The following is a 25,749-nucleotide window of genomic DNA, read 5'->3' on the forward strand; positions in this document are numbered from 1 at the left end:
GGTTGTCGTAACGTCAAGGTGCCTCCAATCTTACCTGATTGATCCCCAGAAGAGACCAATCGGGTAAAATCGGGGTGACAGGATTAAGCCGCAGGAGTAAAATGGTGAGGTTTTTTCAACTTCGAGGATGAACCCGAAGGGGAAGAATCCTTCTTAGCCTTCTTCCTGCGTTTAACAAATCACTACCACTGGGAGGGAGGCCAATCCCTGCGTGGAGACTCCTGCACGCAGGTAAAGTGCATGTGGGTCCGTCTACACGGAAGGCATGAAGGTGCCACAATGGCGCCCTTCTCTGCCTGGACAAATCCGCATTCTTCATGAATGCAAGCACTCTTTCATATAAGAGAAAGGGAAAGCTCAAAATTTTAGGCCAGTTGGTTTTTTTATGAGTTTTAAGCGGAGTAGATCAGAAAACATCCATTCTCTTCCAAGCCAAAGTAAAAAGTAGCAAATCTTGACTACTGTGTGTGTGAGCGAGATGGTTGGTATAACACCCCCTTAACTAGTGGAGGGAAGTAGCACCTCGCTAAAAATTTTACGATAATTTTCAGCTGTTGCTGAAATATATCTCCATAGTAAAGAGCTAAAGGGTTTGTATTTGATGCCGGAACAAATATGCCAAAGGTTTGCAAATATACACACTGTGGTTTACCCAGACCCCAAACTCCCCCTCATAAGGAGAATGGGGACATAACAAAAAGAGAGAGGAAGATGAAGAAAAGAAAAAGCCAGTCGTTCTTTCCATCAACCCCATTCTAAAACCATAACCTCTGTCCTCAAACAACTGCTAATACAGTAGTCCAGTGAGGGAGCTAAGGAAGCTAAACCACTTGCTAAGCAGCTACTACAGAGACTAGAGTAAATGTATCTAGGGACCTGTGTGTTCAACTTGCAGGTAGTGGGCTTCGAAGCTAGTTTGGCACCTCCAAACGCCTGCTGTAGTACCTGAGTCACAAAAAAGTTCCTTCTGAATGCCAGGGATGTAATTACTGCCAACGCCTTGTAATAAGCTTTAACTGCCAAGTTTCATCTGCGCTTGAATAAATGTCCTAATCAAAGGATAAAGGTTTGTATTTGTGTAGGAACAATTTATCTTTTTAAAGGGGGCAACATTTTGCTAGAATGAATGTAAAACCTGCTACAATGAGTATTTACAAAAATTCAAGTTACTTACTGTTAATTCTACTGTTTCCTTAGCTCCTTCAACTTCAAAGCGAAGTTCAGAATCAGGATCCAACTTGAACTCTTTTTCAGGCATTTTGCTCCTGGTCTAGCACTACAGTCTTTTGGTAACCTGAAAATAATACATGCATAATCAAAGATATATTAGAGTTGCATATCATGTCATCAAAACTTAAAAATACGGCAAACTCGTAACAGAGTTTGTATTTTTCCTAACATACAAACCCGAATTCTTTACTAAAGGAGATATTCTAGCGAGAGCTAGAAAATACGGTAGAAAACCTCAACAAGGTCGTTAATGACCGGGCAGGTAGTTATCCACCTGTTTGAGGTGGGGGACTGCCGGTCAATAGCTACTGTTTACCTTTAATCGGATTCTAGCCAGCACTATCTAGGGGGCGGTGATGGAGGGAAGATTTGTGTAAATAATTTGGGTTTGTATTAGGAAACATACAAACTCTGTTAAAAGTTTGTCATTTGTTCCTACACTGATACAAGCCCTCATTCTTTACTATAGGAGACTTAGTCCCGAGGCTAGGGTGGCCAAGGAGTTCCCTATTCATAGGGAAGATAGTCCTCAGACTAGACTCTTGTGAAGAAAAAATCTCATGTAAATCTTCTTTCTTTGTGGATCCCCATAATCTTTGCACAACTGGAAGTTTGTAGCTTCATGGAAACAAATGTTTCAGGATGAAGTGGGTCAGGAACATTCGACTCGGACTCCTTCATACTTAGGATTCCCCCGACCTTGAAAAGGGGAAACCTTGTGACAACGAGTATAACTATACCCTGTGAGAGGAGTCAGATGAGTTTCATACCTTATTTCCATTGGCGATTCCAGCTGAAACTGGCTACAGACTAGGATCCCCAGATGGGAGGGAGAAGGAAACAAAGAAGATAGATGGATGTCCTTCTCAAAACCTAGTGTAACAAAGGATCCCCAACCAATGGCTACTGTCCTCTGAAAGGGCGTAAGGTAGCTACAGCACCCGTTGACCTGCCACAATAGGTCCTATAGAAAAGGTGTCTAGAGACCTATGTGTCACGTCACTCAAATAGTGAGCGGTGAATGTAGATTGGCATTTCCAGACCCCAGCTCTAAGATTTGGGAGACAGGAATTTCTCTTAAATGCCAGTGAGGCAGCCATTCCCCTAACTTGATGGGCTTTGGATTGTGCTGCCTCTGGGTTTCCCTGAATAGCGCTCGCAATAACTTTCTTGAGCCAGAAAGAGATGGTGTTGCGAGATTCTCTTCTTTACCTTGTTGGTACTAAGGAAGAGATGACGGAGACGTGGTCTGAAAGGTTTGGTGCGCTTCAGGTATTTCCTTAGCGCCCTGACTGGGCACAGTAACAACTGGTCTGTATCCTGTGTTATCTTATTGAGGCTAGAAAACTGAAATTCTCGAAACCTCTCATCGGCAGATGAAGTATTCTGAGTCTTAGTCACAAAGCCTGGTACGAAGTTGAGTGAGACTTCCCCCCATCCCCTAGAATGGGTGACGTCGTAAGACAGACCATGTAGCTCACTAACCCTTTTAGTCGAGGCCAGAGCTACCAAGAAGACGGTCTTAAGGGTCAGAAAGTAGTCTGAAGCACTATTTAAGGGCTCATAGGGCGGACCCTTAAAGGAACGTAAGACCAAAGATACATCCCAAGGTGGTGGTCTAATCTCAACTGAGGGGGCAAGATCGCTCAAAACCTCAAATCAACAAGGCGATATCTTCCGAGGCAGAAAAGTCAACCCCTCTCATTCTACAGATAAGGCTCAAAGCTGAGCGATAGCCCTTAATCGCCAGGACTGAGAGGAGCTTTTCCTCCCAAAAGTACAAAAGGAAGTCCGCACTAAAGGAAGAGAGGGTTTGTATCAGTGTAGGAACAAAACAAATTTGGAGATAATCACTACCCCGTTCACTCACATCAGTAGGAAAAATACAAATTATCTCCAAATTTGCTATTTGTTCCAGCACAAATACAAACCCTTTGCTATTTTTAGGGGTGACTTACTCTTTGGAGGGAAGAAGTCCTACCAACTGGCCTTGTCTATGACCCGGGGTTCTCTCCATTTCGATCTGAGATTGAAGTAGTAAGACAAACCATATCCTCTCTAAAATAAAATTTTGATACAAAGTCACGCACAGATAGCGGCCTGCAGAAGCTTGTGTGAGTGAGACTAGTGGCTTGTCTTTACGTAGGTACTCAAGTACAAGCCTAGAGTTCTAAGACTTTTACCCAATACCCTCCCTCAAGAGGTATTGGGGAGTAACAAACTATTATGTAAAATACTTAGGATGCACAAGGGAAATGAGTCTTACCTACAGAGAGGTGAAGTCAGCTATGCTGAGATCTTGTGGTGCTATTTTCCACAAGGGGAAGAAAGTGAGAGGAAGAAAGGAACCTGACATTCTTTCTTATTTACCCCAAACTAACCTGGGTAACCTCAGCCCTCAACCCTCTGTTACTTGTCCATCAAGGAGTTTGAAGTCTCTAGACTATTTGTTGTGCAACCACCACAGGACCAATGGAAAAAGTCTCCATGTTCCTGTGGGTTACGTCTTTGCAGGTAGTGGGCAGTGAAGGTTGATTGACGCTTCCACACGCCCGCTTGCAGTACCTGCGCCACAGAATAGTTTTCTTGAACACCAGGGATGTAGCAATGCCACTGATGTCATGGGCTCTCGGTCATAGGACGGAGGAGGTTCTGGATTGACAGCAAACTCAATCGCCTTCCGATCTAGGGGGGAAAGGAAATCCTTGTGATCCTCGTCTTGACCTTCCACATGCTGATCAACAGTGTTCACACACGGGGGAGAGCTACTGTCATTCTCTAAAGGTAATGCCACAGACACCTCACTGGGTAAAACCCCAGTTGGATTGGGTCTTCAGTTACAAAACGAAGACTTTCTATCCAGAATGGGCTGAACCAGGGGTTCAGCACACTCGGATTTTGAGTCTTAGCAATCAACTCAGGGACATAGCTAAGAATTACTTCTCCCCATCTCCTAGAGTAGGAGACATCAGAAGATAGATCATACAACTCACTAACTCTCTTGGGCGAAGCCAAAGTGAGAAGAAAAGCCGTTTTCTATGTAAGGAAGTGATCTGTTACCAGGCATAAAGGTTCGCAGAGAGGGGCTTTCAGGGACTGAAAGACCCGAACCACTGTGGATAAATGCATAGAAAAAAAAATATTTTTTTTAGATTTATTATTTATTTTCCCTTTTATAGTTTAGGTTGTATTTGTATAGTGATTTGTTTGTTTTTTTGTATTGTTTAATATGATATCTCCAGTCCATCTAAAATATGACAAATTCGGAGATACAGTAATTTGTATTTTTCGTAACCATACAAACCTTAGCTATTTACATAGGGTAATACTTTCGGCGTAGCTGAAATGGCGAGCCATTAGATTTTTAACGAGGGCTAACTATCCCCGCGCTAGTTAGCGAGGGGGTAGGGGAGGGGTAGCTAGCTACCCCTCCCCCCCCACACACCGGTGAACTGAGCACATTCCTTTTTCCCGGAATGAAGCGTGCCGATAGTGGTATCGAGTGGATTTCGGCCCATCTCAGTATCTCTACTGCTAGATGGGATAGTTGCTGCGAAAAAGCACCTCCTTGCTTGTTGATGTAGGCCACTACTGTGGTGTTGTCACTCATCATTACCACAGAGTGGCTTGCCAGGAACTGTTGAAGGGCCAGAAAGATGGCCTTCATCTCTAGGAGATTTATGTGGAGGTACTTTTCTGACCCTGACCAGAGGCCTGGGGCCCTCACCCTTTTTTTGAAGCGTCTGAAAACATCATCAAATCTGGGGGGAGGACGAGAAGGTCCACTCCCTTTCGTAGATTCTCTTCCGTCACCCACCAATGAAGGTCTGTCAGTTCCACAGGTCCCATGGGGATCTGGATGTCCGGGGAGTTGTGTGCTTGATTTCACCAGGACTTGAGTCGCCACTGGAGGGATCTCATCCTGAGGTGACCATTGGGAACTTGACGGGCCAGCGATGAAAGGCGATCGAGGAGACGTAGCCACGATTAGGCTGGAAGTTCTTCTCATCTGAGGAAAGGTCTTGCGACCTTATTCAGCCTTGTTTTCCTGTCATCTGATGGGAAGGCTTTGTGGAGAATGGTGTCTAAAATCATGCCTAAGTATACCAGTCTTTGAGTGGGAAGCAGAGACGACTTCTCGAGATTTTTCATGATCCCCAGATCTTGGCAGTCTCAGAAGTTTGTCTCAGTGTTGAAAAAGGGTTGACACCGAGTCTGCTAGGATTAGCCAGTCGTCCAGATAACGGAGGAGACAGATGCCAATCCTGTATGCCCTAGATGATACTAGGGTGAAGACTTGTGGTGCTGTCTAAAGACCGAAGCACAGCACCTTGAACTGGTATCTTCTATTGTCCAGGCTGAATCTTAAGTACTTCCTTGAAGACGGATGGACTTGGATCTGGAAGTACTGTACGCGTCCTTTAGGTCCAGTGTGCACATGAAGTCTTGCGGTCTTATTGCTAGTCTGACCGTGTCTGCTGTCTCCATGCTGAACGGAGTTTGTTTGACAAACTTGGTCAGAGCTGAGAGGTCGATGACTGGTCTCCAGCCTCCAGATGCCTTATTTACAAGAAAGAGTCGACTGGAGAAGCCTGGGGATCCGTCGAGGACCTCTTGGAGAGCACCCTTCAACAGGGTCTGGAATTCTGCAAGAAGGGCTTACCCCCCTTGCCAATCCCATGGCAAGGGAGTTCAATGACACTGGATTCCTGGTCAAGGGAGATAGAGATGTTATGAACAGGACGCGATATCCTAGACTGATCACGGAGATTGTCCAGGAATCGGCTCAAAGTTGCTTCCACCTGTCTGCACAACTTTGTAGGCATCCCCCCACTGGTGGAAATGCAGGGGGGCTGCCTATCCTAGCATTTGCAGCCTCGGCTGCTCCCTCTAGGATATTTCCCTCCCTTGGAGGACTTTTTGCCTTTCCTGTCTTTGACAAGAAAGGACTTAGACACCGTTGTCTTTGCTGCTGTTCTTGTCGTCGTTGTGGTCTTGGTTGGATGGGACTGCTGTGGTGATGGAGGTTTATAGGGGCTTAGTCGTTAAAGCCCTATGGAGGAGGGAGTCTTGATGAAACTTCCTCCACCTCTCAGCAGCATGTTCCACATCCTTAGGCTCAAACAGATGGGACCCCTCTACGGAGGAATGTCTGAGCCTATTGATCTCGATGCTAGGGACCTTCTGGTGGAACCTCTCCGCTACTGCATCTCGACCTTTCAAGATGGTATTTACCCACAAGTTCGAGACTTGGTGGGCAAGAAACTCGATTGTGCGAGTACCTGAGAGTAGGAAGGCTTCCATAGCTTTCCTGGTACGTTCCTTGAAAAAATCCTTGGATCGTATCAGGATACCTAAGGTCCCTAACCAGATATCAAGCCACGAAGTAGCTTGCATAGCATACTTTGTGACCTTCTCCTGATTAAGGATCTCGGCTGCTGAGAACGAGACCTGCTGGTTGGAGAGTCTCTCAAGAGTGATTCCCCTGGTTAGCTCTTCCAGCGAGTGGTGAAGAGGAAGAGCTGAACTGGGCTCCTCCAGGATCTCGAAGTACCTCCTCTGCTGCACGCGAGGAGGTGGGGGGAGCTTGTTCGTGGTACCGGCAAGGTTGGAGGAGGCAAACTCAGAGAGCTGCTGGGCGATCTTTTCCCTGGTACTCTTCACCCCTTGAGATCAGGGCAGGGCTGCACTGGTCTTTGAAGGTTTCTGAGTACCAAAGACGCGGTCTAGGACCATGTCTCTGCCCTCTCGAGGAGGGATCTCTGGGTCAGAAAACCCATTGAGAACCCTCAATAGAGTCAGAACCTGCAGACTCCTGCTGGTCTCCTCCTGTTGTAGGACTTGCAGCAGTCTCCTTCTGTCCCCAAAGGCTCTTCTTGGGGAGAGTCACAGACATTCCCTGAGTGGCTGGCTCCATTCTAGCCCTAGTGGAGGACTTTGGCAGGGTTTTGGAGTCTTTGGATTCCTTCTAGGGAAGGAGGTAAGACTCCAACATCGATGTATGTGGCATGTCCATTCTGTTCTCAGATTACGGGGAACTCTCGGCGTGAAGAGAGATTTCCTCCATTGGTGCGATGGGGGAGTCTCTCTCTTCGCATGGTTCCCTAGGTGACAGGAGATCTTCGTCCGACAGGGATGGAGAGTTTGTCTGAGAAACAGGAGGAACTTGCCTCGATGATCTGCATGGAGTCAGCTTCGCCCTCGGGGAAGTGACCGCGTCAGAAACTCCTCTTTTCCTCTTCAAAGGGGTAGAGGAAGCCATGGTTCCGTGCCTTAGATCTAGAGCTATAGGTCGCTCTGATGAGCGATCAGACAGGACAGGCTTGAAAGCCTGGGTTACGGCTCTGATTAAGGCACTGATCCAGGGCTGCTGGCTGACAGACGCACTGTCAGACATATCCCCTGAAGGGAAAGGGACCGAAGGTTCCCTAGGAGGAACTACTGTGATAGGTGGGTTCGCCTTAGAAGGTAGCTTAGGGATCCTGAACCCCTCTGCATGAAATTGTTTCCCTTCTCCCACAATGCGCGATGGTATGCGCTTGCGGGGAGGGGAATGAGGTGATGGCGACCTTGCCGGATGACGTGCCTGTTGGTGCGCGTGCTCGCGCGTGGGAGAATATTGGCGCTCGTGCGAGTGAGAATAACGGTGCTCGCGCAAGAGATAATAACGGTGCTCACGCGGGGGATAATATTGGTGCTCGCGCAGGAGAATCATGGTGAGCGCACGGGAGAGGGTTAGCACCTCTATGTGCGCGCGGGAGAAAGATGGCGCGCAGGTGAGCGCACATGTTCTGGCGAGCGCTGGCATGCAGGTGAGGGCGGCAATGTGGTTGTCGTCTCCCCTACAGACTTGTGCGCAGGAGAGTGATGGCGCACAGGAGAGTGATGGCGCGCAGGAGAGCGCACATGCGAATGAACTTTAGCAGGGCCTCCTTGGAGGGCGAACCCCTGAGCCCCAAGGAGGACCAAATCTGAAAGACAGAAGTTAGTGACAAAACCTCACCCGGGGGGAGAGGTGGTGTTGCTTCGCTAGGTGAAGCAACCTCATCTCTCGAGACTCAGGGTTGGTCAGAAATAACTTGGTCTACGCTACTACTCGACGGTCTCTCGTAAGAGACCGACCGAGTAGGAGCTTCGGAGGAGGTTTGGGCGACACAAGAAGAGGCCTTGGGTTTTTCTCCCTTCGAAGCAACCTTCGAAGGAGAAATATCTCATTTGGACTTCTTCTTCTGCCGCCGCAAAAACCTTTCTCAATGGGAGGAACACCACTCCCTACACTTGTTGACCTCTGTGAGAAGGACAAAGGGCGTGAGGATCAGTCTCGACCGCCAACATAAATGTTCCACAGGGGCGACCGGAGAGTCCAGGACAGGTGCACATGGTCGCAGAAGTCAACTTCACACACACAAGAGAAAAAGATAAAACAAAATGGCGTTAAAGGCTGCCAAAAGTCGGCGAGGATGAAGAACAGCAACGACCGTTCACCATCCGAGCCGAAAGCAAAGTGAGCTCAATTACAGGTGTGTGAGGGGGAGCGGCAGAAAGCTACCCTCCCTAACTCCCACAAAGTAGCGGTGTGGGTAGTTAACCCTCGTTAAAAATTAATGGCTCGTCATTTCAGCTACGCCAAAAGTAATACCCCTATTAAATAGCATGGTTTGTATTCCAGTTACGGAACAAAGAAATGATCGACGCTCAGCACAAGGGGATGACTGCGAGCAAACATGTCCCGACTCAAAGCACAGAGGGAGTGCAGATGTACTTCAGACTTTGCCATGAAGTAGATTGCCGCGTACGGCCTTCACCAGGCAAACAGCAAATTTCCCATTTCCATTCTACTTCATCAACAACCAAGCAAACTGTAACACAAAGTACAGTTTGAAAGACCAATCTGAACATGTGCAAACAGCACTAAGGTCAAAGTAAAAGTGGAGAGGTAATCGACTGTGAGGGGGGGGCGGGGCTTTGACCCGCACCGGAGCCTTTGTAGTTTATGGGGACAGGCCTTTGACCGGCCGAAAATAGAGTAAAAAAAGTCCGCAATCGGCTCTTTTTCACGGGAATGGTCACGAAATGAAATAATATTAACTAGTTTTGTAAATGCTTGTCCCAACAATCTACATACTAGGGCCACTCTGGTCATGGATGTCGGAAACGTGCGAGACAAATGGACAACTAGCCCAAAATTCCCCTCCTAACCTAACCTACAAGCCGTGTCCTTACCTTCCTCGTGAATCTTGGGTCATGTGGGGGGGAATAAAAATTTGAAATCACGCGGCCAACGAAAGGGTTAGTTCGGTTGCTTTGTTTGACACTGGCTTTATCTACCGAAATATCTTAACTAGATGTTGGCTAACATGTTATTTTCCTTAGTAAAATAAATTTTTGAATATACTTACCCGATGATCATATAGCTGTCAGCTCTGCTGCCCGACAGAAAAACCTACGGGCGGAATACGCCAGCGATCGCTATACAGGTGGGGGTGTACATCAACAGCGCCATCTGTCAAGTAGGTACTCAAGTACTCGATGTCAACACAGAACCAATTTTCTCCTCTGTCCACTGGGTCTCTATTGGGGAGGATGGGTGGGTCCTTTAATTTATGATCATCGGGTAAGTATATTCAAAAATTTATTTTACTAAGGAAAATAACATTTTTCAATATTAAACTTACCCGATGATCATATAGCTGATTCACACCCAGGGGGGTGGGTAGAGACCAGCATTACATGTTGACATTATTATGAGCTAAGTATTCCGTATTTCATTTTAGCAGTTATTCAAAATAACAAACATAAAATAAATAAGTACCTGGTAAGGAAGTCGACTTGAACAATTACTCTGCCTTTTTAAAGTACGTCTTCCTTACTGAGCCTCGCGATCCTCATAGGATGCTGTGCGACTCCTAGGAGCTGAAGTATGAAGGGTTGCAACCCATACTAAAGGTCCTCATCAAAACCTCTAATCTAGGCGCTTCTCAAGAAATGACTTTGACCACCCGCCAAATCAAGTAGGATGCGAAAGGCTTCTTAGCCTTCCGGACAACCCAAAAACAATAATAAAACATTTCAAGAGAAAGATTAAAAAGGTTATGGAATTAGGGAATTGTAGTGGTGGAGCCCTCACCACTACTGCACTCGTTGCTACGAATGGTCCCAGAGTGTAGCAGTTCTCGTAAAGAGACTGGACATTCTTAAGATAAAAGACGCGAACACTGATTTGCTTTTCCAATAGGTTACGTCGAATATACTTTGCAGAGATCTATTTTGTTTAAAGGCCACGGAAGTTGCGACAGCTCTAACTTCGTGTGTCCTTACCTTCAGCAAAGCTTGGTCTTCCTCATTCAGATGGGAATGAGCTTCTCGTATTAACAGTCTGATAAAATAGGATAAAGAATTCTCTGACATAGGCAAAGATGGATTCTTAACTGAACACCATAAAGCTTCAGACAGGCCTCGTAAAGGTTTTAAATAGAACTTAAGAGCTCTTACAAGACATAATACTCTTTCTAGTTCATTTCCAACCATACGATAAGTTTGGAATATCGAACGATATTGGTCAAGGCCGAGAAGGCAGCTCGTGTTTAGCTAGAAAACCAAGTTGTAGAACATGTAGCCGTTTAGGATGAGAATCCGATGTTCTTGCTGAAGGCATGAATCTCACTGACTCTTTTAGCTGTGGTTAAGCATATCAGGAAAAGAGTCTTAAAGGTGAGATCTTTCAGGGAGGCTGATTGAAGCGGTTCGAACCTGTCTGGCATAAGGAATCTTAGTACCACGTCTAAATTCCAACCAGGTGTAACCAAACGACGCTCCTTCGTGGTCTCAAAAGACTTAAGGAGGTCTTGTAGATCTTTATTGTTGGAAAGATCTAAGCCTCTGTGACGGAAGACTGATGCCAACATGCTTCTGTAACCCTTGATAGTGGGAGCTGAAAGAGATCGTTCTTTCCTCAGATATAAGAGAAAGTCAGCTATTTGAGTTACAGAGGTACTGGTCGAGGATACGGATACTGACTTGCACCAGTTTCGGAAGATTTCCCACTTCGATTGGTAGATTCTAAGGGTGGATGTTCTCCTTGCTCTAGCAAACGCTCTGGTTGCCTCCTTCGAAAAGCCTCTAGCTCTCGAGAGTCTTTCGATAGTCTGAAGGCAGTCAGACGAAGAGCGTGGAGGCCTTGGTGTACCTTCTTTACGCATGGCTGACGTAGAAGGTCCACCCTTAGGGGAAGTGTTCTGGGAACGTCTACTAGCCATCGAAGTACCTCGGTGAGTTATTCTCTCGCGGGCCAGAGGGAAACAACTAGCGTCAACCTTGTCCCTTCGTGAGAGGCGAACTTCTGCAGTACCTTGTTGACAATCTTGAACGGAGGGAATGCATATAGATCTAGATGCGACCAATCTAGTAGAAAGGCATCTATATGAACTACTGCTGGGTCCGGGATAGGTGAGCAAACTATTGGGAGCCTCTTGGTCATCGAGGTTGCGAAGAGATCTATGGTTGGCTGGCCCCAGGTGGCCCAAAGTCTCTTGCATACATCCTTGTGGAGGGTCCAATCTGTTGGAATTATTTGTCCCTTCCTACTGAGACAATCTGCTATGACATTCAAGTTGCCTTGGATGAACCTCGTTACTAGTGAAAAGTCTAGACCTGTTGACCAGGTGAGGAGGTCCCTTGCGATCTCGTACCATGTCAGAGAGTAGGTCCCTCCTTGCTTGGAGATGTACGTCAAAGCCGGGTGTTGTCCGAGTTCACCTCCACCACTTTGCCTTGAAGGAGAGACCTGAAGCTTTTCCAGGTCAGACGTACTGCCAGTAGCTTCTTGCAGTTGAAATGCATTGTCCTTTGACTCGAGTTCCATAATCCCGAGCATTCCCTACCGCCTAATGCCGCACCCCAGCCTACGTCCGATGCGTCAGAGAAGAGAACGTGGTTGGGAGTCTGAACAGTCAGGGGAAGACCCTTTCTAAGGTTGATAAAGTCCTTTCACCAAGTCAGACCAGACTTTATCTTTCCGGAAACCGGGATCGAGACCGCTTCTAGCGTCTTGTCCTTTTTCCAGTGAAAAGCTAGATGATACAGAAGAGGACGGAGGTGTAGTCTTCCAAGTGACACAAATTGAACCACGGATGACAGTGTCCTTACCAGACTCATCCACAGCCTGACAGGGCAGCGTTCCTTCTTCAGCATCTTCTGGATGGATAGCAGGGCTGGGGGTTGATCGTCTTGTTCAGCAACGTCCTCATCAGAGGGTTCCTCATCCGAAACTGATGAGGAAACGGCAACGGAGTGGGCAACGTCTGACTCGCTGAATCCGGTCGCACTGGTGGATGCGTGACGGAGCCGGACGCAATATCATGGTACTGCTGCACAGTCTGTGAACTGTCAACCATGGGGACGCGAGGAAGTACAGCGTCAACCCGAAACTGTCTACTGTCTGGGTTGTGCAGTCAACACCCTACCGGGTTGCTGAGGTTGACGCACTGCGTCACAACAAGTCACCTCTGCTGGTTGTTGAACGTCTTCCTAGTGACACACTGAACGTCATCAACCACCTCCGAGCATCGCTTAACGTCAACGTGCGACTGGCAACCCACACTGGGTCGCATCGGTGGAGGAACCACCTCAACTGGCGGACGCGAGTAGGATACCTCAGCGTCAACAGGGCGCACAACCAACCGGTAGGAAGGTTGTTGGCCAGAAGGTTCTTCTCCGTAAAAAATACTCTATCAAGGACACAAGCTTGGACTGCATGTCTTGCAGCAAAGCCCATTAGGGTCTACGGGAGCAGGTGTGGCAACAGACGGGGTTAGCGACTGAAGCGGAACCATTTACCATCCCTGGAAGCCTTGTTATGCTTTAATTAAAGTCCATAGGAGGCTAAGCAGCTTAAGGCTCCTCTCCAAATGACAGAGTCCTCAAAGGAATATCAGTAGGAGGGAGAACAGCACTTTCTCATCTACAGGAACCTTGTCCGAGAAAAGCTAGGTTATCTCAGTGAGGGTCTCACTGGTGCATAAGCAGCAGACCAGAAGGCAACGTTATGTAACTGCTTGACATTCTGTGAACTGTCAAAAACTGAACTGTCAACCACAACAGGTGCGTGAGGACATACAGCACTGGTGCATTAGCAGCAGACCAGAAGGCAACGTTATGTAACTGCTTGACAGTCTGTGAACTGTCAAAAAACTGAACTGTCAACCACAACAGGTGCATGAGGACATACAGCACTGGTGCATTAGTAGCAGACCAGAAGGCAACGTCATGTAACTGCTTGACAGTCTGTGAGCTGGCAACAACCAAAGCTGTGTGGGGAAGCCTCAACTCCTGACTGACTAGTCTGCTGCGGGCGAGTGGCGGTAACCACAGTGGGTTGCGGAGGCTGACGCACCGTGTCAAAACACGGCAGCTTAACTCCAGCCTCCTGTTGTTGTGGTAGCTCACGCACGGCAACGGAGTGCTCCTTGCGTCTGTGGGAGTCAGCATGCGTCTGGCAGGGTCGACTGCGCATGGGTGGAGGAGCTCTCACAGCCGGAGTGTGGGAGCAGGCAGCCTCAGCGTCTGCTGGGCGCACAACCGTGGCAGGTTGTAGGCTAACGGGTGCAGCGCCAACCTCTCCGCAGCCGGAGTGTGGGAGCAGGCAGCCTCAGCGTGAGCTGGGCGCACAACCGTGGCAGGTTGTAGGCTAACGGGAGCAGTGTCAACCTTCTCCGCACGAAACTCCTGCATAACCGCAGCTAACTGAGTCTGCATAGACTGCAGTAAAGACCAATTAGGGTCTACAAAAGCGGCAACAGACGGAGCTACTGTCCGTTGTGACTGAGGGTCTAAAACAGCGGGTGCGGCAACAGACGGAGTTACTGCCTGTTGCGGTACCGCTTTACCTCTCTTAGGAGGTGTGCAGTCATCGGAAGACTGCAGCGAGTCCGAACTGACCCAGTGGCTACACCTGGGCCATTGGACTTGCGCGGAAGGGACCGACTTGCACTTAATAAGCTGCGAGACCTTGGTCCAAGGTTTCTTACGAGAAACCTCTTCCGCAGACGAGAAGTAAATGGGCTCTCTCGTCTTTGTGTGGGTGGGGCGATCTTGGGTAGATACGCCCGAAACCACGGAGGGAAACGTCTGTTCGTTGATCAAGGCCTGAGGAACCCATAAGTCGTTCGACATTACTTCTCCCCTGGGCTTGGGAGCTTGCAAGAGGTCCCGGACTAGGTGAACGACAGGCACGAACAGACGAACCCTCGGACGCAACACTGTAACACTTTGCGCATATCACTTTATCACTTTGATTTTCTGTTTTGCACTTATTTCACTGAAATCGAAACTTTTACTGATTTCTACCTGAAACACGCAATCCTACCCTTCATTAAAAGGTAGTAATTGCGAAAACAGTCGTATAATGCAACAGAAAACATATATAAAGATAAAGAATTCAGTGGCTGGGAAAGAGACTAAACACAAGTTCAAATAAACTACGTTTACAATCTCTCACCGCACATAGCCTGGGAACAAGAATAAAACCCTAGAAACGTTTTACCTTCTTCCCCTACAGCGACTAGGGAGGAGAGTAAAACGAGAACAACGTTACCCGCTTGAACGAAACGTTTTTTCTCCTCTCTCTCCCTCCGTCTCTATCTCTCTAGATTTCGCACCTGAGAGAAGAGCCCAATTATATATCGTCAAAACATGATATATGCTAAAGGAAAAAACTGAAAGGTTTTCCAAATAAAAAGTTCCTTTAATTTAGAATTTAAACCATTAAAGCTAAGAAAGAATGAACGAAACGCTAGAATCGGTTTACTCTTACTGCAAAGTGAAACCGTGATACACTCTCTCTCTATCGTAACGATAGAGCGCATGTTGAACGTCCTGAACGTCAACAACTGCGTAGACTAAAAAACTAAACGTTAGTTCATCTTTGAAAACAGTACGAGACTATCAAAGAAATTCTTTCATAAAACATTAAATTTAAAAAGTTATAAATTCTTTAAAGGTTAAATACGATATAACGGGCTCAACGTTGATTAACTTCGGTTCCAAGTTAGGACCGCCTACTATCAGGAAAGGTCGCATATAAACAAAACATAAAAATTTATTTTTTATATGTTTATAATAAAAGGAAAGTTAATCGAAGAGGCCTAATAAAGGCGGAGAGATATAAAATATAGATCTATAACGTGTTAAGCAAAATTACTAAAAACCTAAACACACTTCCGTCTAAGGGAAGGGTCGGCCATTTAAAAGTGAAAGAGAGTCCATACTCTCTTTGTCACCCTAATTAAATCTATCCAAAACGAGTTCAAGTTTTGAAATGAAGATAAAACCCCTGCATAGCGAAAGCTCAAAACTAAAATAGTGTACTTCACCAAATAGTTGTGAAAACAAATCCAGTTAGTAACAGCGTATTTAGTAGGTCTTGCCAGTGGCACGACAGAGAGAAAATTGGTTCTGTGTTGACATCGAGTACTTGAGTACCTACTTGACAGATGGCGCTGTTGATGTACACTCCCACCTGTATAGCGATCGCTGGCGTATTCCGCCCGTAGGTTTTTCTGTCGGGCAGCAGAGCTGACAGCTATATGATCATCGGGTAAGTTTAATATTGAAAACTAACCTTTGGTTGTATATAAAACAAATTAGTATTCGGCATAATTTCAGGACGTGTCCCAACGAAATAACAATCTTAACAAGAGGTTAAAAATGAAGATTGTTGGACTAGCGAAAACATAAGTCCGAATATCGAGAACTGTTCAAGCTTGCGCCACCAGCTGATAGGCGAACCGAGCGCCGCCAAACGGGTGTTATTATAGTCAGGGAGGAAACAATGCTTGCAGGAAATTTTACGATCAAGTAAGTTGGCCGTGGCTTCAGCGGACGACGCATTGCAACGACCTTTCCCTAACCTAACATTTCATGATAATTATCCAAGCAGTATCAAATGTCACTATAAATGACGTGTCCCTAAAAACTACAAACTTAACAAAGGGGTAAATATGTAGATTGACGAGACAGTACAGTATTAAATTGTAAAACCGAACGTTTCTTAGACTGGGATGACACGGGCTCTATCTATCGGGAAAGTTGGAAACAAAGCAGGAGCTACCTGTGACTTGAGTTCGGACTGTGCTGAACTTAGAAAATATTGCCGTGGTAAATGTAAATTATGATATTATTCAAAATGATAAAATGATATTTTAATTATAAAATAAATTTTTGAATATACTTACCCGGTGAATATATAGCTGCAACTCTGTTGCTCGACAGACAAAAAACTGTACAAAAAAACTCGCCAGCGATCGCTATACAGGTTGCGGGTGTGCCCATCAGCGCCAGCTGTCGGCCAGATACCAAGCTCCATGTAAACAAAGACTCAATTTTCTCCTCGTCCCACTGCGTCTCTATTGGGGAGGAAGGGAGGGTCATTTAATTTATATATTCACCGGGTAAGTATATTCAAAAATTTATTTTATAATTAAAATACCATTTTTAAATATTTAACTTAGCCGGTGAATATATAGCTGATTCACACCCAGGATGGTTAGTAGAGACCAGTAAAATATGTTTACATTTTATGAGCTAAGAGTTTTTATTTCATTTTAGAAGTTATCAAAATAACAAAAACAAAATAAATAGGTACCTGGTAAGGAAGTCGACTTGTACGATTACTCTGCCTTATAAGTACGTCTTCCTTACGGAGCCTCGCGATCCTCTTAGGATGCTGATAGACCCCTGGGAGCTGAAGTATCAAGGGCTGCAACCCATACAACAGGACCTCATCAAACCCCTAATCTGGGCGCTCTCAAGAAATGACTTTGACCACCCGCCAAATCAACCAGGATGCGAAAGACTTCTTAGCCTTCCGGACAACCCATAAAAACAACATTAAAAACATTTCAAGAGACAGATTAAAAGGATATGGAATTAGGGAATTGTAGTGGTTGAGCCCTCACCCACTACTGCACTCGCTGCTACGAATGGTCCCAGTGTGTAGCAGTTCTCGTAGAGACTGGACATCCTTTAGATAAAAAGACGCGAACACTGACTTGCTTCTCCAATAGGTTGCGTCCATTATACTTCGCAGAGATCTATTTTGCTTAAAGGCCACGGAAGTTGCTACAGCTCTAACTTCGTGCGTCTTCACCTTAAGCAAAGCTTGGTTTTCCTCACTCAGATGTGAATGAGCTTCTCGTATTAACAATCTGATAAAGTATGATAAAGCATTCTTTGACATAGGCAAAGATGGTTTCTTAACTGAACACCATAAAGCTTCAGATTGGCCTCGTAAAGGTTTGGTACGCTTTAAATAGAACTTAAGAGCTCTAACAGGGCATAAGACTCTTTCTAGTTCATTGCCTACGATCTCCGATAAGCTGGGAATATCGAAAGATTTAGGCCAAGGCCGAGAAGGCAGCTCATTTTTGGCTAGAAAACCAAGTTGCAACGAACAGGTGGCTTTTTCTGACGAAAATCCGATGTTCTTGCTGAAGGCATGAATCTCACTGACTCTTTTAGCCGAGGCTAAGCATACCAGGAAAAGAGTCTTTAGAGTGAGATCTTTCAGGGAGGCTGATTGTAACGGCTCAAACCTGTCTGACATGAGGAATCTTAGCACCACGTCTAAATTCCAACCAGGGGTAGCCAAACGACGCTCCTTGGTGGTCTCAAAAGACTTAAGGAGGTCTTGAAGATCTTTACTGTTGGAAAGATCTAAGCCTCTATGCCGGAAGACTGATGCCAACATGCTTCTGTAGCCCTTGATAGTGGGAGCTGAAAGGGATCGTCCTTTTCTCAGGTATAAGAGAAAATCAGCTATTTGAGCTACTGAGGTACTGGTCGAGGATACAGAAACTGACTTGCACCAGTCTCGGAAGACTTCCCACTTCGACTGGTAGACTCTAATGGTGGACGCTCTCCTTGCTCTAGCAATCGCACTGGCTGCCTCCTTCGAAAAGCCTCTAGCTCTCGAGAGTCTTTCGATAGTCTGAAGGCAGTCAGACGAAGAGCGAGGAGGCTTTGGTGTACCTTCTTTACGTGAGGCTGACGTAGAAGGTCCACCCTTAGAGGAAGACTTCTGGGAACGTCTACTAGCCATCGAAGTACCTCGGTGAACCATTCTCTCGCGGGCCAGAGGGGAGCAACTAACGTCAACCTTGTCCCTTCGTGAGAGGCGAACTTCTGCAGTACCTTGTTGACAATCTTGAACGGTGGGAATGCGTAGAGATCCAGATGTGACCAATCTAGGAGGAAGGCATCTATATGTATTGCTGCTGGGTCCGGGACTGGGGAGCAATAGATTGGAAGCCTCTTGGTCAGCGAGGTTGCAAAGAGATCTATGGTTGGTTGGCCCCAAGTGGCCCAAAGTCTCTTGCACACATCCTTGTGGAGGGTCCATTCTGTTGGAATTACTTGCCCTTTCCGACTGAGACAATCTGCAATGACATTCAAGTTGCCTTGGATGAACCTCGTTACTAGGGAGATGTCTTGACCTTTTGACCAGATGAGCAGGTCCCTTGCGATCTCGTACAACGTCAGTGAGTGGGTACCTCCTTGTTAGGAGATGTACGCCAAGGCCGTGGTGTTGTCCGAGTTTACTTCCACCACTTTGCCTCGAAGGAGATACTCGAAGCTTTTCAAGGCCAGATGAACTGCAAACAGCTCCTTGCAGTTGATATGCATGCTCCTCTGACTCGAGTTCCACAGACCTGAGCATTCCCGACCGTCCAGTGTTGCGCCCCAGCCCAAGTCCGATGCGTCCGAGAAGAGAACGTGGTGGGGAGTCTGAACAGCCAGGGGAAGACCCTCTCTTAGGTTGATATTGTCCTTCCACCAAGACAGACAAGACTTTATCTTTCCGGAAATCGGGATCGAGACCGCTTCTAGCGTCTTGTCCTTTTTCCAGTGAAAAGCCAGATGGTATTGAAGAGGACGGAGGTGTAGTCTTCCTAGTGATACAAACTGTTCCAGGGATGACAGCGTCCTCACCAGACTCATCCACAGCCTGACTGAGCAGCGTTCCTTCTTCAGCATCTTCTGGATGGATAGCAGGGCTTGATCTATTCTGGGGGCTGATCGTCTTGTTGTTCAGCAACGTCCTCATCAGATAGTTCCTCATCCGAAAACTGATGAGGAAACGGCAACGGAGTGGGCAACGTCTGACTCGCTGAGTACGGTCGCACTGGTGCATGCATGACGGAGCCGGACGCAACGTCATGGAACTGCTGCACAGTCTGTGAACTGTCAACAACCATGGGTGCGCAAGGAAGCACAGCGTCCACCCGAGACTGTCTAGACCGTCTGGGTTGTGCAGTCAACACCATACCAGGTTGCTGAGGTTGACGCACCGCGTCACAACAAGTCACCTCTGCTGGTTGTTGAACGTCCTGAACGTCAACAACCACCTCCGAGCGTCGCTTAACGTCAACGTGCGGCTGGCAACCCACACTGGGTCGCATCGGTGGAGGAACCACCTCAACTGGTAGACGCGAGAAGGTTACCTCAGCGTCAACAGGACGCACAACCGACCGGTTGGAAGGTTGTTGGCCAGAAGGTTCGGCAGCAACCTTCTCCGCATTAAAGTCCTCTATCAAGGACGCAAGCTTGGACTGCATGTCTTGCAGCAAAGCCCATTTAGGGTCTACAGGAGCAGGTGCGGCAACAGACGGGGTTAGCGACTGAGGCGGTACCGCTTTCCATCCCTGAAAGCCTGGTTTATGCATGACATAATTGTACAGCAAAACTTCAAAGGCTCGAAAACAGCTGTGAAGTTGACCTGTAAACAACTTGGAGCGTCTCCTGGCCAGGCGCCAGGGAGAGTCTACGAGATTTGAGAAGTCTATCTGGGCAGAGGCATGAACTCCCAAGCTGAGAACTTCTCTCGTGTCATATCAGACTCTCGCTCTATAAGCCAGTTTAAAAGAAGGGAAAGCAAAGGCTGTATCCCCCAAACTCCTCCTGGTGATAAACCAGTCGCCTAGCAAACGTAAAGCTCTCTAGGAGAGCGAGAGAGCACTAGCTTATAAACAACGGCTTCGAAGTAGCTAGGCCTAGTGTAAGCTCTGACGTCTAGGCGAACGAGGAGCAGCAGTTACAAAAAGATCCGGACAAAGATCCTTAAAAAAATCATCATGATTTAATTAAAGTCCATAGAGGGCTAAGCAGCTTTAGGCTCCTCTCCGTCTGACAGAGTCCTCAAGGGAATATCAGTAGGAGGGGGAACAGCAACTTCCTCATCTACAGGAACCTTGTCCGATAAAAGCTGAGTCTCAAGCAAGGGAGAGACCTACCGTGGTGGCAATGCTTTACAAGCAGAGTCCACACGCACTGGTGCATTAGTAGCGGACCAGGACGCAACGTCATGTAACTGCTTGACAGTCTGTGAACTGTCAACAACTGAACTGTCAACAACAACAACAGGTGCGTGAGGACGCACAGCGTCCACTCGAGACTGCTTTGACTGCCTAGACTGAGCAGTTAAAACAACTCTAGAATGCGGAGGTTGACGCACAGCGTCAAAACAAGTCAACTCCGATTGTTAGCGAACGTCCTGAACGTAAACAGGAGCATCAGCAAGTGGCCTAACGTCCAAATGTGGCTGAAAATCCACACGAGACCGCATCGAGTGTGGTTCTAAACAACCTGACTGACGTGACTTAGCTACGCCAACGTCAACAGGAAGCACAAAGGAACGTTAGGTTGGCTGAAAGCCAGGATATCGATGAGATAAACGGCTAGACTCAACGGACTAATCGGCAGAATAGTCTTCCATAAGGGAGGCAAGCATATTCTGCATGTCTTGCCGTACAACCCATTAAGGATCAACGGAAATGGTTGTGGTAAGAGACGAGGGTAACGTCTGTGACCGCAACACTTTGCCAACAAAAAAGACTCTCGGAGTCTGTGTTACGCTTTTGTTAGGCGGCGAGCAGTTTTCCGAGACTGCATAGGGTCAGAGCTGTCCTAAAGGCTGCAAGCAGGACGCTGGACCTGTCCTGAAAGGACTGACTTTCGCTTAAGGGCTTCGAAACCTTATTACAGGTTTCTTATGCGAAAAGCCTTCGGATGACGAGGAGAAAAAACGTCTCTCTCGCCTTATGGTAGGGGAGATCTTGGTAAGATACACCCGATACCATAGAGGGAAACGTCTGTTCGTTGATCAAGGCCTCTCGAACCCATAAGTCGTTTGACATTACTTCTCCCCTGACTTGGGAGCTTGCAAGAGGTCCCGGACTAGGTGAACGACAGGCACGAACAGACGAACCCTCGGACGCAACACTGTAACACTTAGCGCAATATCACTTTATCACTTCGATTTTCTGTTTTGCACTTATTTCACTGAAATCGAAACTTTTACTGATTTCTACCTGAAGCACGCAATTCTACCCTCATCAAAAGGTAGTAATTGCGAAATCAGTCGTATAATGCAAGCTCATTAATACCAGCAAAAAACAGAAAACATATTTTAAGATAAAAAATTCAGTGACTGGGGAAGAGACTAAACACTAGTTCAAATAAACTACGTTTTCAATCTCTAACCGCACAAATCCTGGGGACGAGAATAAAAAACTAAAACGTTTTATCCTTTCTCCCCGTACCGAGACTAGGGACGAGAGCAACTCGAGAACAACGTTACCCGCTTGAACGGAACGTTTTCTCTCCTCTCTCTCTCTCTCTCTCTCTCTCTCTTTCTCTCTTGATTTCACACCTAAGAGAAGAGCCCAATTACATTTCGTCAAAAAAAAACATGTTATTTGACCAAAGGAAAAAACTGAAAGGTTTTTCAATTAAAAAGTTCCTTTAAAATAGAATTTAAAACATTTAAGCTTTGAAAGAAGAATGAACAAAACGTCAGAATCGATTTACTCTTTCTGCAAAGTGAAACCGTGATACTCTCTCTCTCTATCGTAACGATAGAGCGCAAACTGCGTAGTATAAATAAACTAAACGTTAGTTCATCTTTGAAAATAGTACGAAGACTATTCAAAGAAATTCTTTCATAAAATATTTATTAAAAATATTCATTTAAAAGGTTTTAAATCATTAGCTCTTTAAAAGCTATTTACGATTGCAAAGGGCTCAACGTTGTTTAACTTCGGTTTCCAAGATAGGACCGCCTACTCTCAGGAAAGGTCGCATATAAACAAAACATTAAAATTTATTTTTTATGTTTATTATAAATGGAAAGTTAACCGAAGAGGCCTAATAAAGGCGGAGAGATATAAAATATATAGAGGAAAATCTATAATTAATTTATAACGTGATAAGATAATTACTAAAAGCCTAAAACACACTTCCGTCTAAGGGAAGGGTCGGCCATTTAAGAGTCAAAGAAAGTCCATGCTCTCTTTGTCACCAAAAATTAAATCTATCCAAAACGAGTTCAAGATTTAAGATGAAGAAAAAACACCTGCACTGCGAAAGCTCAAACCAGAATATAGTACTTCACCAAAGATGATGGGAAAAACTCCAGGTTTCAACAGCGAGTAAAGTACGTCTTGTCGACACATCGACAGAGAGAAAATTGAGTCTTTGTTTACATGGAGCTTGGTATCTGGCCGACAGCTGGCGCTGATGGGCACACCCGCAACCTGTATAGCGATCGCTGGCGAGTTTTTTTGTACAGTTTTTTGTCTGTCGAGCAACAGAGTTGCAGCTATATATTCACCGGCTAAGTTAAATATCTAAAAATAACATCATATTGTATGTTGGATCATTGTAAAGAACATCTTCCCCATAATGAAAAACGATTTGGCTAGTAATAAGAAAGATATCGCCCTGTCCCCAAAAACTACAGACACCCCTAATTGGGTAATTTAGGTTAATTTGTACCTGTTTTTATCTCCCTGGTGAAATACGGTTTTCCAGGCACAACTTCTTGCAAATCAGTTAGCCTCATTATTTGAAAAATCAAAGTTTCCTACAGTGACTGACAACAAAGCATTCAAAAAGATATAAAAATACACCAGAAACACCTGGGTGTATGTAGTTGTTTGGGACAAAGGTAAACTTTCTTATCACTTGTCAAATTGATTTTCTTTATAGGGAATATTATATCTGAAATATATTATGAAGCCAGTTTTAAGATTAACGAAATATTATGATTTACTGTTACCATGCCAGGAGTGAAACCATTAAGTAGACAGGTAATGATATGGCTCCTAGGTTAGGTGGGAACTTTACGTTAGGTAGTATTGTGTTTACTTTCCTTTAAAAATTTGCTTGTTTCAGTCATAACTTTTGGAATCTCAAAATGTCTAAACTTGAAAAATATGAGTTTCCCCAATAATGTGTATCAGAACAATTCAAACCACCTATAAATACACCAGGAACAATTATTAATTTCTTCGCTATTTGTTTACAAGACCAAGCTCTCCATTTTCCCCCGAATTATGCAGTCATGCATCTCTCCTCTTCTTGTACAGCAATTAGGAGGTTCTTTAAATGCTGGGAAAGCAATTATGGCAAGATATGTTGAGCAAGGGGGGACGGGGTTATAAAAAAACTAGATTGGTTTTTTCACTAAACGACCTGGAACTGACATAGTCAAAATAGTCATTAGTCAACCTAACAGAAGTTTGTGATGTTAGTTCCAGGTCGTTTAGTGGGGAAACCAAGCTAGTTTTTTTTTTCATAACCTCTCAACCTTTGTTCAACATATCTTCCTATTTTTTTCTATCCCAGCATCTAAAGAACCTCTTAATTACTGTACAAGAAAGGAGTGCTGCAGGATTGCATAATTTTGGAGTAAACAAAGAGTGTGGCCTTGTAACCAAATATTTCTTTCTTCAGAATACTGTACAATAGTAAATATTTACCTAAATTTTAATTATTGACTGGGTCCGTTCTAACAAAGGCTCCAGTTACAGGGCTACACCATAACCCAATCTAGCCTAGGATATGGTATCTAACTTAATATCTACAATGCGATAGTGTAATGCAATAACCTGTTCTTGCCTACCGTATCCTTTTAGATGCGGAATAAAGAAAATGTGCTTAGATATGAAAACCATTAAGACAACTAATTACAATTAATAAAAGTGATGAAATATGAGCACTTACCCTATGTTAGGGAATTAAGTTTTACCTATTGGTACGGTCATTGGAGTCTCAAGATCAGTTGGTGTTCTAGCTAAAATTGATTAAAAATGAGTGTTTATCATATCAATAATATAAAAAAGGTACGTACTTACTGATTAGCAGTCTACAGTAGTTATCAAATGCCCGAAATAGACGACGCACATTGAAACAGCACACAACGAGTCAGAGAAGGATGTAAACAACCTCGTTCCACGTGTTCCTCGTTGCTCTCTCGACAACACGATGATATTCAATCATGGGCACACTACTAGAAGCGTACTTTGGTAGTAGTTTTAAAACTTTGCAATCTACAGAAGACTCATTGTTATTAGTTACCTCCTACACAGACGTACTTTTATTTCTAACTTCTAACAAGAATCAGGGTCTCTCTAATATAGCGCACAATAGCTTTAGTTAGCGTTTCTAAATTCCCTAATTCTATGCCACTTATTCTAAATTTTCTTAATTCATCACTGCAAAACATTTGCTCCGTTATATCATCTGACTCACCACACAGCACACAAAGGTTATCCTTATCATTCATGTTTTAACTTTTTTTCTTTATTATATCATATTCAACCTTGTTTTTATAATTATTACTGCTTCCTTAGTGTAAAGTCCTCCTGCGCCCTGTATAATCTCTTCTGCCATTAATATCCATAAACCTTATTTTGGTTATCTCTGCTCTCTTTTCTTCTATCTTTTAATTTAATTTCATTAGCCACTTCACTTTTTATTTCTTTTCTGTGTTCTTGCTTTTTATACTTTCTTACTTCTTCGAACTTGAGTTGGTCGAGTTTATGGTGTCAATAGTGACTTCTTTACAGCCTTTCCGATAGGCATATGGGCTATATATCGAGTTGTACTATTTTACCCTTTCTAATATAGAGAATATACACTTATAAACGACTCAATTGTTTTATTGTATTATAAGAACACCGCTCCCTTCGTCGTCCAGAAAATCAACAAACTGTTTATTTATTTGAATTCTCCTTTCGCCACACCGTGGTTTTCCATGTATATTTATTCCGCTCTATCAGAGCTACAGTTTGACATATATATTATTTCATTACATGTTTCTGTTAACTCATAATTCGTATATTTGTACACATATATTTTGGCGGGCAATTAAATCTGATTTGGCGCCAGCGCCATCCTACGGTACTTTCCGTCCGCACCTTGTAATATACTCCAAAGGGCAAAAGAAAACTGCACAATAGAAGAACTTAGAAACGCAGCAGAAGCAGCTATAACCTCTGTAGAAACAACAGGGGCACAGATCTACCATACTGATGGTACAGTAGATCCTGGAACCCAAACAGCAGGAGCGGCAGTTCACTCCTGCAAGTTCACAGCTTGCTGGAGAACATCCAATAATGTCTCCACCCTGCAGACAGAGCTTGTCGCAATACAGCAAGCATTAAAATACTCTATTGAAAATGA

The 25,749-nt window shown here is 45.1% G+C and overlaps 1 protein-coding gene across 3 annotated transcripts in view; it reads right to left on the reverse strand.

Annotated features, from left to right (window-relative positions):
* cbc (crowded by cid) overlaps positions 1-24,566 on the reverse strand; it is a 66,347-nt gene extending 41,781 nt beyond the window's left edge. For 2 of the 3 annotated variants that reach the window (XM_068354506.1, XM_068354504.1), the window contains exons 1-2: positions 24,416-24,559; positions 1,175-1,294 (exon numbers count right to left, since the gene is read on the reverse strand). In XM_068354506.1, the coding sequence (XP_068210607.1) occupies positions 1,175-1,258 (84 nt within the window). In that variant the 5' untranslated portion in view covers positions 1,259-1,294; positions 24,416-24,559. Of the gene's footprint in view, positions 1-1,174; positions 1,295-24,415 lie in introns of all 3 variants that reach the window. The other variant, XM_068354505.1, reaches the window with a different exon arrangement.
* Between the last annotated feature and the right edge of the window lie 1,183 nt (positions 24,567-25,749).

This window comes from Palaemon carinicauda, chromosome 30, assembly GCF_036898095.1.
Source record: "Palaemon carinicauda isolate YSFRI2023 chromosome 30, ASM3689809v2, whole genome shotgun sequence".
NCBI classification, from domain to species: domain Eukaryota; kingdom Metazoa; phylum Arthropoda; class Malacostraca; order Decapoda; family Palaemonidae; genus Palaemon; species Palaemon carinicauda.